Source organism: Rhinolophus sinicus, linkage group LG01 (genome assembly GCF_036562045.2).
Source record: "Rhinolophus sinicus isolate RSC01 linkage group LG01, ASM3656204v1, whole genome shotgun sequence".
Lineage (NCBI taxonomy): Eukaryota > Metazoa > Chordata > Mammalia > Chiroptera > Rhinolophidae > Rhinolophus > Rhinolophus sinicus.
Window position 1 is genome coordinate 25,778,785 of NC_133751.1, and position 14,591 is coordinate 25,793,375.

Consider the following 14,591-nt stretch of genomic DNA (forward strand, 5'->3'; position numbering starts at 1 on the left):
ACATTAGCTTTTAAAAATTACACAATGCATGCTCATTTTTTAAAAAGTAGGAAACATAAGTATTTGTAACTCATTTTAGTTGACAAAATTGATGTTCAAAGAAAATAATGAGCTTAGGATCATATAATTAACAACAATGCCTAATTAGACTATGCATTATTGATTTCCAATGGCATCTCATGAAGCAAAACCTTAATACATGAAAGATGATATATTTTCATAGCTACTGAAAATAAACAGAAAGGTACATAATTCAATTCAAATTCTAAAACCAAAATATATTTATTTGCTGGTAAAACTCTCTCAGGTAAAAAATTATTTAAACTGATAAAAACTTAAGTATTCTATAAGTTTTTCCTTTTAAAACTGAAAATAAGTTTTATTAAATATATGCACTCAGGGAGCATCAGCATTTAACCCTGATAAACTCCTCAGCTAATGAAATAATTACAGACTGAAAATCATTGAAATGCCCCTCCTGAGCAAAAGAAGAAATTATCTTTTTGTTGACTTAGTGATAACCTCTCAATTGCTTCTAAGAAAAAATTAAATCTATTGACACTGGTAGGAAAATGCAATAAAGGACGTTGATTGTCTTTAAGCATGTTATTTTCTAAGTAACTGGTTTGTGCCACTCTCAGACCCCCAAATTCCTTTCCGTAAACTAGCATTTAGAAAAACTCCTCTTAAGGTCTGTCTATGAATCTCTAATTTCTCAAACATTTTGAGAATTGTGGTTTAGATTTATTTTAGAGTATTAATGGCCAGAGATTGAGAGAAATAGGTATGCAATAATGTTTGTCAAATGTGTGAACAAACGCAAAGTTAAAAGATTACCAAGAAAAAGACATGAAGGCTGGGTAAAGAAAGTTTTCTTTACATCATGGCCCAAACACAAGAATGCTCTAGCCCGAGCATATTGCACTTAGCTTTAGTGTTTTACATGCTCCAGGAAAAACGAGAAATCACCCAGACGTAGGCTTCACAAATGAAAACTTTGAGGCAACTCATGTAATGAAAACACAATATAAAAATATAAAATTTCATTCATTCTTTTCACTAGAAAAAAATTTTGCTTCAAAAGCAAAAGCCTTGAGAGACGATGTCCATCAAAACATTCCACGCATCAATCTCGCATTTACTTAGTTTTCTGTGTTCAAGAGCTCTGAACATAAGCTCAGATGGCAGTTGCGGACTTAAAGGGTTTCTCTTCTATGTAGACACATTTTTCTTTTCCAGTGAAAATTCTCTTTCTAAAGCATACCAGTTAAAAGTGAGCACAGATCATCGTCTTACCATTGTCATCCACCACACGGGTTTGATCTTTACAACAATCTACTGGCAATCCAATAATTTCAACTTCAACGAAAGGATCAATGATCTATATATAAATAAAGAAAGTGTGTTATCACAACTAATACACTTCTGCACATGTGTTCATTAATATAAGAATATTGGCCAAAATGTTCACATTTCAACAGCAACTCATTTTACTAGGTGCTTATTAAAAAAGAGAAACTCTATCAGGTACAACAAATTCAGACTATGAGACTGAAATAAAAGATTAAATATCTGTTTGCCAGTATCTACTAATGCTACACAACCTTTACCCAGTGACCTACAACTTCAGTTCAGGGTATGTACCCAACAAAAATGAAGAGTTTTGTCCATACACAAATGCTCAGAGCAGCTATATTCTTAATAGTCACACAGTGAAAACACCTAAATGTCTATCATGAATAGGATGGAGAAATTGCGAAGTATTCATTAATTAATACTATACAACAATGAAAAAGAACAAAGTTTTGCCACATAGACATAGCATTGAGCAAATGAGACATAAAAGAGTAAATACTGCAGAAGTCCATTTACATAAAGTTTGAGCAGACAAAATTAATCTATTATGATAGGGGATGGTGTTTGATGGGGAGGCAGTATTAACTGGCAGGTTAGACAGAAGCTTTCTAGGGGTTCTGTCTTTACATTGGGTTATATAATAATTAATCAAGCTATCCACATTTTATTTGTGAATTTTAATGCAGTTAAACCAATTGTATATTACAATGTAAATTTTAAAATATTAAAAAATAGAACAATTATATAGATCTATATAGATATAGATATAGATATATAGATATCTGGTCAAGATGGCAGAGTAGGTAAATGCTTTGCTTACTTCCTCTCACAACTTCCTCAAAATTACAACTAAACTACAGAACAACCAATATTGAGAATTTACTGAAGTCTAGATGAACTGAAGTCCTACAACTAAGAACATACAGAAGAACCCAGCTTGAGACTCGTAGGAAGGGCCGAGATGCAAAACATGCTGGTCCCAAACCTGTGAGTGATCATCAAAAATTGGGAGGTATATCTCCACTATAGAGGTCCCCCCTACAGGAGCGAGAGGTCCCAGCCCCATACCTGGATCCCTAGCCCAGGGTTCCAGTGCCAGGGAGAGAAGTCCCCGTAACTTCTGGATGTCAAAATCAGCGGAGATTGTGGCTGTGTGAGCCAGCAGGTGGCTGAAATCCTAAACACTCCTCTTAAAGAAGACACACACAGACTTACTCCCTCAGCTCTCTCTGAGCTGCTGCGCTGGGGCAGCAGCTCAAAAGGCACCAGAGACATTCGGGGAGAAACTGAATTGTCTGGCTTCTAGGCAAGGGCTGAAGGGTCAGCTTTCTCTAGGAAGAGATGGCGGAAGACATTATTTCTTTGTTGAGCTGTTCCAACTTCTGGCATGCAGACACAGGCAGCCACCATATCTGAGTCTCCATCAAACTGGCTAACACCTTTTGTTTGCCATGGCCTGGTGATTCTGAGATCCCAAGCACCACCCAACTTTCGGACACACCCAAACTACTTCCAGTGGCTTTCCCATACAATCGCCCTGCCTTGGCTCATGCTGAAGATTTTCCTGAAATTGCTCAAGGGTCACAAAAACCAAACAAGCATCATCTGGCTTCAGTGTGTCCTGTACCTCTGGCTGAGCAACTCTAAGCCCAGCACTAGTGACAAACTGGCCTTGGTTTGCAGCTTGGCCTCTCGGGGCACCTCCAAGCACAGCACGGGCAGAATTGTGGCTCATGCCAGGTGGACTTTGGCAGGGCATAGGCTGTGGCTGAATGTGGCCTGCAGTGCGCCCCCACCCCGGAGGCCCTCGGGCTGGTACACCCAGTTGTCAGCTTCAGACTGAGCCAGAGCATCACCCTGCTGCCTCCAGGATGATACACCCAAAGGGAAGAATGGCAGGCACCAGAGCCCCACTAAAGCGAATCCTGTTCTGTAGGGTCAGCCCCTGCACCACAGCTCCTCCACTGTAGTCATGGCTAGTCCTTACAACCAATGAGCCCAAGGATCAATCCCTCCAATTGACCGGCAGAAAGCAACCAAGCTCAACTACAACAGGAGGGCACACGCAACCCACACAAGGGAAACACCTGGAAAACCTGGCTCTGGTGACCAGGAAGGTTGTGCCACTGGGCTCCACAGGACACCCACTAAATAAGACCACTCTACTAAGACTGGGAGACCTAGCAGCCCTACCTAATACATAGAAAAAACACAGGGGGGCAGCCAAAATAGAGAGACAAAGAAACATGTCCCAAATGAAAGAACAGAACAAAGCTCCAGGAAAAGAACTAAACAAAATGGAGATAAGCAATCTACCAGATGCAGAATTCAAAACACTGGTAATAATATTAATAATAATGATCTCAGGGAGAACTTCAACAAAGAGACTAAAAATGGAGATAGAAAACATAAAAAAGAACCAGTCAGAAATAAAGACTACAATAACTGAAATGAAGAATACATTACAGAGAATCAACAGTAGATTAGATGAAGCAGAAGATCAAATCAGTGATTTAGAAGATAAGATAGCAGAAAATAATCAGAACAACAAAAAGAAAAAGAATCCAAGAAAAAAATGAGGAGAGTTTAAGGGGCCTCTGGGACAACAACAAGTGTACAAAATTTACATCTTAGGGGTACCAAGAGGGGAAAAGAGACACTAAGGAATTGAAAGCCTATTTGAAGAAATAATGACAGAAAACTTCCCTAACCTGGCAAAGGAAATGGATATAAAGCCCCAGAAGTGCAGAGTCCCAAACAAGATGAACTCAAAGAAGCCCCCACTAAGACACATCATAACTAAAATGCCAAAGGTTAAAGACAAAGAAAGGATCTTAAAAGCAGCAAGAGAAAAACAGAGAAAAAAGGGAACTCCCAATAGACATCACCTGATTACTCAACAGACACTTTGTGAACAAAATATTCAAAGTGATGAAAATCAAAGACCTACAACCAAGATTATTCTACCAGCAAAGCTATCATTTAGAATTCAAGGACAGACGAAAAGCTTCCCAGACAAAAAAATGATACAGGAGTTCATTGCCACCAAACCAGTATTCAAGGTATGTTAGAATATATATAAATATTTGTTGATAGATATGTAGTTATTGCCATTTTATTATATGTGTATATTTTATTATATATATGTTCATACACACACACACACACACACACACACACACACACACACATATATATATATATATATATATATATATATATATATATATATATATATATATATAAAATGGCAATAACTACATATCTATCAACAATTACTTTCAATGTAAATGGACTAAATGCTCCAAACAAAAGACAGAGGATGGCTGAATGGACAAGAAAACAAGACCCATACATATGCTGCTTACAAGACACTCACTTCATATCAAAAGATACACACAGACTGAAAGTAAAGGGATAGAAAAAGACATTTCATGAAAATGGAAACAAAAAACAAAACAAACAAACAAAAAAAAGCTGGGGTAGCAATACTTATACAAGATACTACAGACTTTAAACCAAAAGCTATAACACGAGACAAAGAAGGACCTAGTAATCCCACTTCTGGGTATTCATCTGAAGAAACACAAAACACTACTTCAAAGGGATGTACTCATCCATGTTCATTGCAGCATTATTTACAATAGCCAAGAAGGCAAACTGGGTGTCCTGGAAAGGATGAAAGGATAAAGAAGAGGTGGTATATATATACAATGGAATATTACTCAGCCCTAAAATAAGAATGAAATCTTGCCATCTGCGACAATATGGAGGTACCTAGAGGGTATTGTTCTAAGTGTAGTAAGTCAGACAGAGAAACACAAATGCCATATGATTTCACCTATAAGTGGAATCTAAGCAAAACAAACAAAGGAAACAGAAACAAAGTCATAGATACAGAGAACGTTTTGATGATTACCAAATGGGAGGGGTATTGAGGGAATAGGTGAAAAAGGTGAAGGGATTAAGAAGTACAAATTGGTTGTTACACAGTAGTCATGGGGATGTAGGGTATAGCATAAGGAATATAGTCAGTAATATCGTAATGACTATGTATGGTCAGATGGATACTAGATTAATTGGGGTGATAGATGGGAGGGGGTTTGGGGGTAGGGTGGAAAAGGTGAAGCGATTAAGAAATACAAGTTGGTGGTGATGGAAGGAGAACTGACTCTGGGTGATGAACACACAATGGGATTTATAGATGATGTAATACAGAATTGTACACCTGATATCTATGTAATTTTACTAACAATTGTCACCCCAATAAATTTAATGGGAAAAAAGAAATACAAGTTGGTAGTTACCAAATAGTCATGCGGATGTAAAGTAAAGCATAGGGAATATGGTAATAACTATGTATAGTGCCAGGTGGGTACTAGACTAGTCAGGGGGATCACTTCCAAAATTATATAAATGTCTAATCAGTATTCTGCACACCTGAAGTTAGTTAAAATAATACTGAATATCAACTGTAATTGAAAAATTCAAAAAGGGAGGTAAAAGGTGAAGGGAAATAAGAGGTCCAAATTTTCAGTTATAAAACAAATAGGTCATGGGAATGTAATATATAGCATGGGGAATATAGTCAAGAATAGTGTGACAGCATAGTATGGTGTCAGATGGTTGATGGATTTATCATGGTGATCACTTCTTTAGGTATGTGAACACTGAATAACTACAGTGTACCCCTGAATCTAATATAATACTGTATGGTAGCTATATATTAGTAAAAATCTTTTTTTAATAAAATAAATAAAAGGATTAAAAAGCAATCAAAAGAAAAAATATGAATGTTTCGTCTTCCTCACATTTTCTGCCCATCACCCCTCCTCTGGGGGAAGAGATCCTGCTTTATTGGACATCTGTAATCTCTCCTTAGTGGTGCAAGTTCTGGATAATGAGCAATAAAGGACTAAAACTCTAAAAAAAAAAGAAAAGAAAAGAAAAAACACAGAAATGAGAGAGTTATGAAGTGTCAGAAAACATATTTTTAGGATCATGGAGAGTAAAGAGAGTATACAGCTTTGTGGGGGACTTCAGGGGATAAGAGCTAGTGGTATGACGGAAGGACATGGTAAGACAATCAGGTGGAGGGAGGGAGGAAGATAGATAGATAGATAGATAGATAGATAGATAGATATAAAATAAATCATAGTTAAAATTCACTCATTTTCAATTATTTATCTTCTGCTAAAAGTTCTTACTTTAAATAGAACCCTGTGGTACAACTGGACCAATGGGGATCTTGGGTTTTGCGGCAGCTAATGAATATGATTTCTGTTTTTAAGGAAGTCAAGACCACCAGCTTTAAAAGCAACTTCCTGTTTCAAAGTTTCATTCTTGTGTTGGCCTTCAGCAAGTTCAGTAAGTGTCTGTGCTTCAGATTCCTCATCTGTGAACGTGAGATATCAGTGTGTGCTTCGTGGTACTATAACCCAGGTGAGATACTAGAATAATAGAATCAGATAGTGGCAGCAAGACTGGCGAGAGATTTCGGAGGTAGAACACCTAAGAGAAGGTAATAATTAGGTGTAAGGAGCAAAGGGGGGAAAAAGGCGAAAATTAAAGAAGACAATTTTCAGATTGGGAACAAGAAAAATTGTGATTTCATTCTCAGAAATATGGATAATGTGAGACATCATGCACTGAGATTTCAGGGAGCCTGGATGGGAAGAAAAAACTCTACCTTTATTTACATTAGCCTCTGACTAAAGAACAGCATAGGAATGTTAGTACTGCAATTTTGTACCTGATAGAAATCATAGATGTTTTCATGTCATGTTACAGTTGTTACAGAAATCTCCCTGTATCACCAATACTCATCACAGACTATGTATTGATTACAAAGGTAAAGAGATACCCATACAATGAAAAACATCTGGAAGAACCCCTTATCCATGTAACAGTATCATTACTGTTTTTGGATAAATGACATCATGTGGCCCCTGATGTGACATGGAGAAGGACACACATTGCACAAGTAATAGTCCAGCCGAATATATTTATTCTAATTCTATTCATGAAGAAAAAATCAGGTAAATCCAAATTGCAGGACATTCTGGAAATAACTGGCTTGAACCTTTTTTTTAATGTCAATATCATGAAAATAAAACAAAAACGCTGGAAAACTGTTCTGGATATTTAAAGACCAAAGAGAAATGACAACTAAAACAATGTATGACCCTTGATTGGATCCTGAATTCAAAAAGAAAAAGAAAAAAAAGAAGAAGATATAAGGACAATTTTGGAACGACTGGGGAAAATCAAATATAAATTTTATACTGGATAACATACAATTGGTATATTAAATGTCATGAGTGTCATGATTATATTTGGTTTTACAGGAGAATGTCCTTCTTTGTTCTTAAGAGATAAACGCTGACATATTTATAGCCAAGGGTCATTATGTTAACAATTTACTATCAAATGACTCTGCAAAGAAAAGCAAATGCATAAATACATATATATGTATGTGAGTATATATAACTAAATTTTGACATTTGCTGTGTCTCTTTCATGTGTATATGTATGTGTGTGTACACATATAAACACAAATATATACACATATACATATACACACATATACAAAAAAAGAAAGAAAATGTCACAAAATTTAATAATTTAATTGGTGAATCTAGGTGTTGGAGATATGGTGTTCATTTTACTATTCTTTCAACTTTTCCGAGGTTTAAAATATTTCAAAATAAAAAGTTTGGGATAAAATTCAGAAAGTATATTCTTTTGCATAGACAATAAAGGAAGAAAGAAGCGGTAAGGATAAACTTTCTGATACTGCAAAAACAAGTATTCTTGTTGTTAAGAGGAGAACAGAATGGAAGCAGGGTGACCAGTCAGCTGGGAAGCTACTGCAGCAGAACTGACAAGAGATGATGGTGGCTTGGCTTAGCCTGGAGGCCATAGAGATAGAAGAAATGGTCCCATCTGAAGTTCCTGCTTTCTGAGGAGTAGGCTATGGTGCCATCTGTTAAAAATGAGAAAGAAAGTGATGAGAACAACTGTTTGAGGAGAATGAAGGTTGGAAACAGCCACTGTAGAGAGTAGGACAGTGGGCTGATACGGTGCAGCTGGGATGGCAGCCCGGCACTGTGGGTCAGTTGAGAGTTGAGACAAAGGGTTTATGGTGGTGCCACGCCGCAGAGCTGGAAGATCCGGAAGTGATGGTTTGACAGGTGGGAGTGGCAAAGAGTCTAAAGAAATGGGCCACTTCTGAGAGGGAGGACACGAACAATGGAGAAGCTGAGAGGTAGGGAGAAACTTGAAGCCAAGAAGGCCAAGACCAGGTGTCATGAGAGTGATGGAATAAAAGTTCTGAAAAGATCGGAGTCTGTGGTCACAGAGGAAGCCATTTTAAAATCATGCGACAGAGGTGCAGCAAGTGAGGACAAGAGTCAGCATGTGGCCAGGAACACGTGGCTGCCATGCAGCAGAGATGAGGGTCTGAGCAGATAAAGAATGTGGATGGAGAGTTAAGACATATCCTTATGCAGTGTCTGTATTAATAAAACTGTTTTTTGCACCTCAATGTTAGCACTGCCCATGTCAATCTTAAATAATGAATTGAATTACACGCACTCATGCCTCCCACATAGACGATGCACTGCAATCCAGAAGGAAGTGTGTGCTTTGCCAATAAGCTGGTTAATATCTGGTGAGCTGACGTCAGTGCTCATTTATGAATGTGCGCACGCACACACGCACACACACACACACACACACACACACACACACACAGCTGACATTTTGGATGAAATGTGTAAACACAAAAAATTATCACATAATTAACCGTTAGGTCATACATGGCTTACCTCTCCTCGGTCTCCAAACATGGAGTCTGGAGGTTTGGGGAGTTGTTGTCCACTGATAACCTTCAAGATGAGCTGCTTTTTGGGGTTGGCAGGAAGTGGATCACCAGAGAAAGGGTTGAAAGTACCTAAGCCAAGTAAAGCAGGTGTAAAAATCTAAGGTTAGTAGCATGGGAAAACACACACATACATATGCAGCTTAAGTTTGTAGAACACAGAAACAACAAATGCTGAGTTACCACAGTGTTTGTTAGAGCAAAGAAATTATCACATAACTATCAGTGTGGCTTCTGCCCGAAGCCAATGCCAGCTGGCATTTCCATTACTATGGTTTTTCTTAGAATCCATGCTCCAAAAGTCAGGGGAAGGAGCCAATTTAAAGCAAGAGTCTGCAATTGCAATTATCAGTCCTGGCATGGGGGAGGAGGAGCATTTTACGTGAATGCCGCTTGTACAGAGAAGAGGAGCAGGTATGTCAGATCCAAATAATTTTGTAACCTAAACTATCTCAGGCAGAGAGTGAATATAACAAGCAGAAAGAAGATCTGAAATTAAGTAAATAGCAGAACAAGAAAACATGCATAGCATAAAATCTTGAAAACACGTCTGTCAATACATTTTTACCTCAACTGTTAAAAATCCAATTTGGGATTTTTTTTTTTTTTAAAGGAGGGCACAGCTCACAGTGGGACATGCGGGGATTGAACCGGCAACCTTGGTGCAGCCTACCTGCACCATGCTCTGACCAACTCAGCTAACCTGCCACCCCAATTTGGCAAATTTTAAAAGAATTTTAATGAGCAAAACCAAAAAAATTTGTTGTTTTGATACAACACTACATTATCTTTCCTTTTTTATTAGCACTTTTGTAGTTGGACCATATTGACTAAAGGCTTGATAAAATTGTTTCAGGTGGTATTTTTATTTTGCCAACATGTTTCTGACTCACACCCCCTAAGAGAGTTTATGAAAAATATGGCTCAGACCTTAGAACACTGTCCAATTTATAAGTAATGCCCAGTGAATATCATGCTAGGGCACTGGATTTCAGATGACAAGCCATTGCTACCTAAGTCCCTCTTCACATGCATAACCTCAGGGGAGAACATTCTAAATATTATAGTGTGACAAGAGTTTTAATTTATATTCCAACACCTTAAACTATCTTTAAAAAAAAAAATCATGTTGCAAAACACTGCAGAATCACACTTTCCAGAGAGTTCCTTCAATATAGGTCATCTGCATTCAGATATATGACTAGGAAATAACACACACCTTTGCACATTTGCTGAGGTTTGAGGACATAGCCACAATTGCCATTTGTCTTGAATTTGGCTCGATTTAATTGCATCATTCGCCCTTCAGACTGGTAGTTCAGTGCCACTGTACAAGTTCAAAGTTTGAAAGAATTAGGCAAAATGTTAGCATAGACTCAAGACATACAGAGAACTGCTCCTACCCGAGGCATACACACCTAGCTGGCAACCTGCGTTCCAGTAGGGCAGAGGGTTGAAATTACTGGAATCAATGCGGTAGGCGGAGGGGTAAATCCTCGTGAGTTGCTTTTGGTTATAAATCATGAACTGCTCTGATTTCTGCTGAACCACCTGATGTGCTCTTGTTTCACTGAATGATAACACATTTCCTGTGGTTCCTGGCAGTTTTTAACAAAGAAGAAAAGAAAACTGAGTACAGTAAGGAAAACACTACTCACAAAAGAACTTACAATATGTCAGTTTATACCCGTAGTAAAAGGCAGAGCAAAAGAGAAAATCCAACCAGAGAAGATGCAGCCCCTGACCAAGAACGACCCATATAATTCCATTCTTGGGACTCTTTTGCCATTTTGAGGCCAAATCAGAACTATGCTAAGATAACTTTCTATTTCAGGGTCCCATGTTTCCCAAGAGTTCAACCATCTCACTAATTCATGTCTATCTGGCTAGTATGAACAGGGCAAGTAGCAAAATTATTTTTCAGGTGCATAATTCAAATAGAATTTCTTTACTAAAGATATAGACAGTCATGAATAAATGAAAGTATCTACTGTGTTTCCCTGAAAATAAGACCAGGTCTTATAGTAATTTTTGCTCCAAAAGATGCATTAGGGCTTATGTTCAGAGGATGTCAGTCTGAAAAAGTCGTGCTAGGGCTTGTTTTCTGGTTAAGTCTTATTTTCAGGGAAACGTGGTATGTGACTTCGACATGAAAACGGAGACATTCATTGAAGGTATTCACCTAAAAAGCTCACATGTGAAACACGTTATTAACTAATAGCATTCAGGGTCCAAGAACAAAGACCAATTCCGAAAAAGAAAAATTTATTTTTAAAGTTAATTTGAATAGAATTATGGAACCAGTCAAAACCTGTTTAGGAAAAAGGGATAATAATAAAGAGTTCAAAAGAGCACTATACAGAAAAGTTTCAGAAACCAAAACAATCATCCACCTACCCAGGTTTATAAACAATGGAAAAAATAAAGGGAGGTAAGAGAACAAGAAGTCTATACTAAAATTTCTGTTTGGATCATCATCTGGAGGGGTCGACGCAGGGCCAAGGAAGCTGCAAGTTTGGGGGCCATGATACAGTAAACCCCCAAATATTCAACATCAATACCCTTTTCTCCCAATCTCTTCTTTTGCATTGTGTCTACAATAACCCCACCACTTTCACCCCTTCACCAAAGATCCATTCCCCACCCCCAAACAACCACCCGTATGTCTTCTGGACCTGCTGGAAGAGGTCAGTCTAGACAAAGATCCAAACTTGCCCAGAGCATCATTTCCATTCCAATGTGCACTGTGACAAGCTGAGTGTGTCTGAACCCAGACTGAGGGACTCGGCCCATGCAACCGAGGAGTAGAAGCATGGGCTAGCTGGGCCAACTGTCCTGAATTACATCCAGACTGTGCATGTTTATTAGAGCACACAGTCTCCCAGGGCCCCTGTTGTCCTCGGGGATGTACAGCCTTAGATATTAAATGCTGGCCAAATGTCTAACAATTATACTCTAGAGCTGGAACTTGGAACAGTCATAAATACAAGTGGGAGGCAAAGAAATTAGAAAATTCTTTTTTAATTTGATGATTTGCTTCATGTAAGTTCTTTCCTTATATATTTTATTGACATAGCTTATTAATGTAGTTTACATATATCAAGTATACTAATAACAATCCTTTTTGAAGATTTTGATCAGGAATACTTTGAACATAACAAGAGAAAACACACAGTCTTTTTGACAAGCCACATTCAAATGGAGTAGCAATGTAATCGGTACCACTGTTTGTTCTGTCGCTCCATGTAAATATGCATCCCACATCACATTAAGATGACCTTGTTAATTAGGTACATATCAATTAATATATTAATAGACTAGAGTTGCTTTACATTAGGATAAGCCATGTATTCATTATCTATTGTTAATTTTAAGGCTAAAAAAAACCCTACAAAAGACACACACACACAGCGGAAGTTCAAAAGCTAAGTAGTACTCAATTTTTCCATTAAGCTAATAGGATTATGATTTCCTAACATATTTATTAGAAAATATATTTCTCTAATCCAAATATACCTTCAACTCCATTTAACTACTCCCTGAGTTCATTTTCTAGTTGTAAGCAATTATTCTAAGAATGTGTTGTTCACTTGCTGACACTTCTATAGTTTATCATGTTCTCACATGTGAAATTAATTTAAAATTTTTATAGTTGTCACCATTTGAAGAAGAAATCAACATCAAAGGGAAGAAAATCTGCAGATAGAAAAAGATACACTTGTGAAAGAGGGGGTGAAAAAGACCTGAGGAAAAATCCTGGAGGCTTGTGAGGACATAAGGCTCACACCACAATGTTATTTTCCTTTCAACAAGACTTGCTGAGAAAATGGGAGATTGATATACATTTAACTTTTACTAAAATTTACAGTAGATAGAAAGCCACATAACTATAATTTCTATAAACATTCACTAACTGAACAACATTAAAAAATGAGCAGGGAAGAGGATAAAGGGAAAAAGAGCAACTAGTAGGAAAGCTCAGGGTAAGAAGAGTTGTGAGTAGAATTTCTCAACTCAATATATGGCAACTGATGGGTGAAAATCAGTGAAAAAGCCAACACTTCTGAAATTTCTACTCTTTTTGTTAAATTTCAATCTGTGGATTTAATTATTTTCATCAAAGTCAAAATTTCCAAAGAGAAAATATGGGGCATTCCAAGGTATTATTTAAGCCAATGCATTTCTTCTTTCTTCTGGTTACTCACACTGGTAATGGCAATCTGTTACCTGACCATCAAACCAGGTCAGGTCTCCATAGTTCAAGCTGTGGGGAAGAACTTGCTCTGATCTATTTTTCTTTTTTACAAAATGAAGTCCTCCTCTGCCCTGTAGGAAATTTCCAAAAATATTTCTGTTTTGGAATTGGTGTTGTTTTTTGGACCCCGAATGCTATTAGTTAATCGGGCAATTATAATAACCAATAGAGCCCTCCTTGGGAGCTAAAAGCATTCTACTGACAGTCAGCTTCCTGGCAACTCAAGTTGGATTGTACCCAGTCCCAGAAATGTGTGCTGATGATCTGATTAACAAGAGATTAATTAACAATTGACAAAGAGGGTCAAGAATGTTTATCCAGAAGCAAAAACAGTCAGTCCTTACCATCATCCACAATGTCCTGGGCTGCCACAGAGTTTGTATACACCACCAAATCTGAGAGCTCTCGGCAGAGCTTCATGGTTTTCCTTCGGCGACCCAGTCTGTGAAATACACACCCAGAACTCATGACATTTTAGAGCTGGAAGAAGTTTGCGCTTCTGTTTACTCCTACCTGCTCCTAATACGGCCAGGAGTAAAACCCAAGTGTGGTTCCTAGTTTGGCACTCTTTCCACCACAGCACCCTACTCACGAGGTTTTATTCACCTCTCAGCCAGAATCACCATCTATTCCTCATGTATTTGTGAGCTCTACTGTGAAGGGCTTCATTCCTGGCTAGGGAGTAACAATAGATGTCACCGGGGATCTGCTCCACTTTGGCTAAATGAGAACCTAACCTAAAGGATCAGAAACATTACCTTGCGGGTCACAAGAGTTATATATCTAAAGGGAAATACATCAAAACTTCCATAGTGATTCTCTTTTAGAGGTGTAATTACAAGTGATTTTTATTTTCTTCTTTATGTTTTTTTTTTCTATACAGGATTCTTCAACTTACTTAAAACAAACATCCCTTACTTTGTTCTCTCTCTCCCATATAAACCACTCCTAGGATCTCCTCTACAACTTTACAAATTTTACCACTACTCTTTACACAGTAGAGTCCTCCACGGACTATTACATTCTCCTCACATCCACACTTTTCTCCTCTTTGGGGACATCTAACAATCAAAATATCTAATCCTCAACAAAGAAGAT

The 14,591-nt window shown here is 37.8% G+C and overlaps 1 protein-coding gene across 1 annotated transcript in view; it reads right to left on the reverse strand.

Annotated features, from left to right (window-relative positions):
* Positions 1–14,591, reverse strand: part of PLCH1 (phospholipase C eta 1) — a 190,335-nt gene that overhangs the window by 8,986 nt on the left and 166,758 nt on the right. Inside the window, exons 16-20 of the mRNA XM_074326762.1 lie at positions 13,838–13,935; positions 10,657–10,836; positions 10,458–10,565; positions 9,186–9,310; positions 1,297–1,381 (exon numbers count right to left, since the gene is read on the reverse strand). Coding sequence (XP_074182863.1) covers positions 1,297–1,381; positions 9,186–9,310; positions 10,458–10,565; positions 10,657–10,836; positions 13,838–13,935 — 596 coding nt within the window. The remainder of the gene's footprint in view (positions 1–1,296; positions 1,382–9,185; positions 9,311–10,457; positions 10,566–10,656; positions 10,837–13,837; positions 13,936–14,591) is intronic.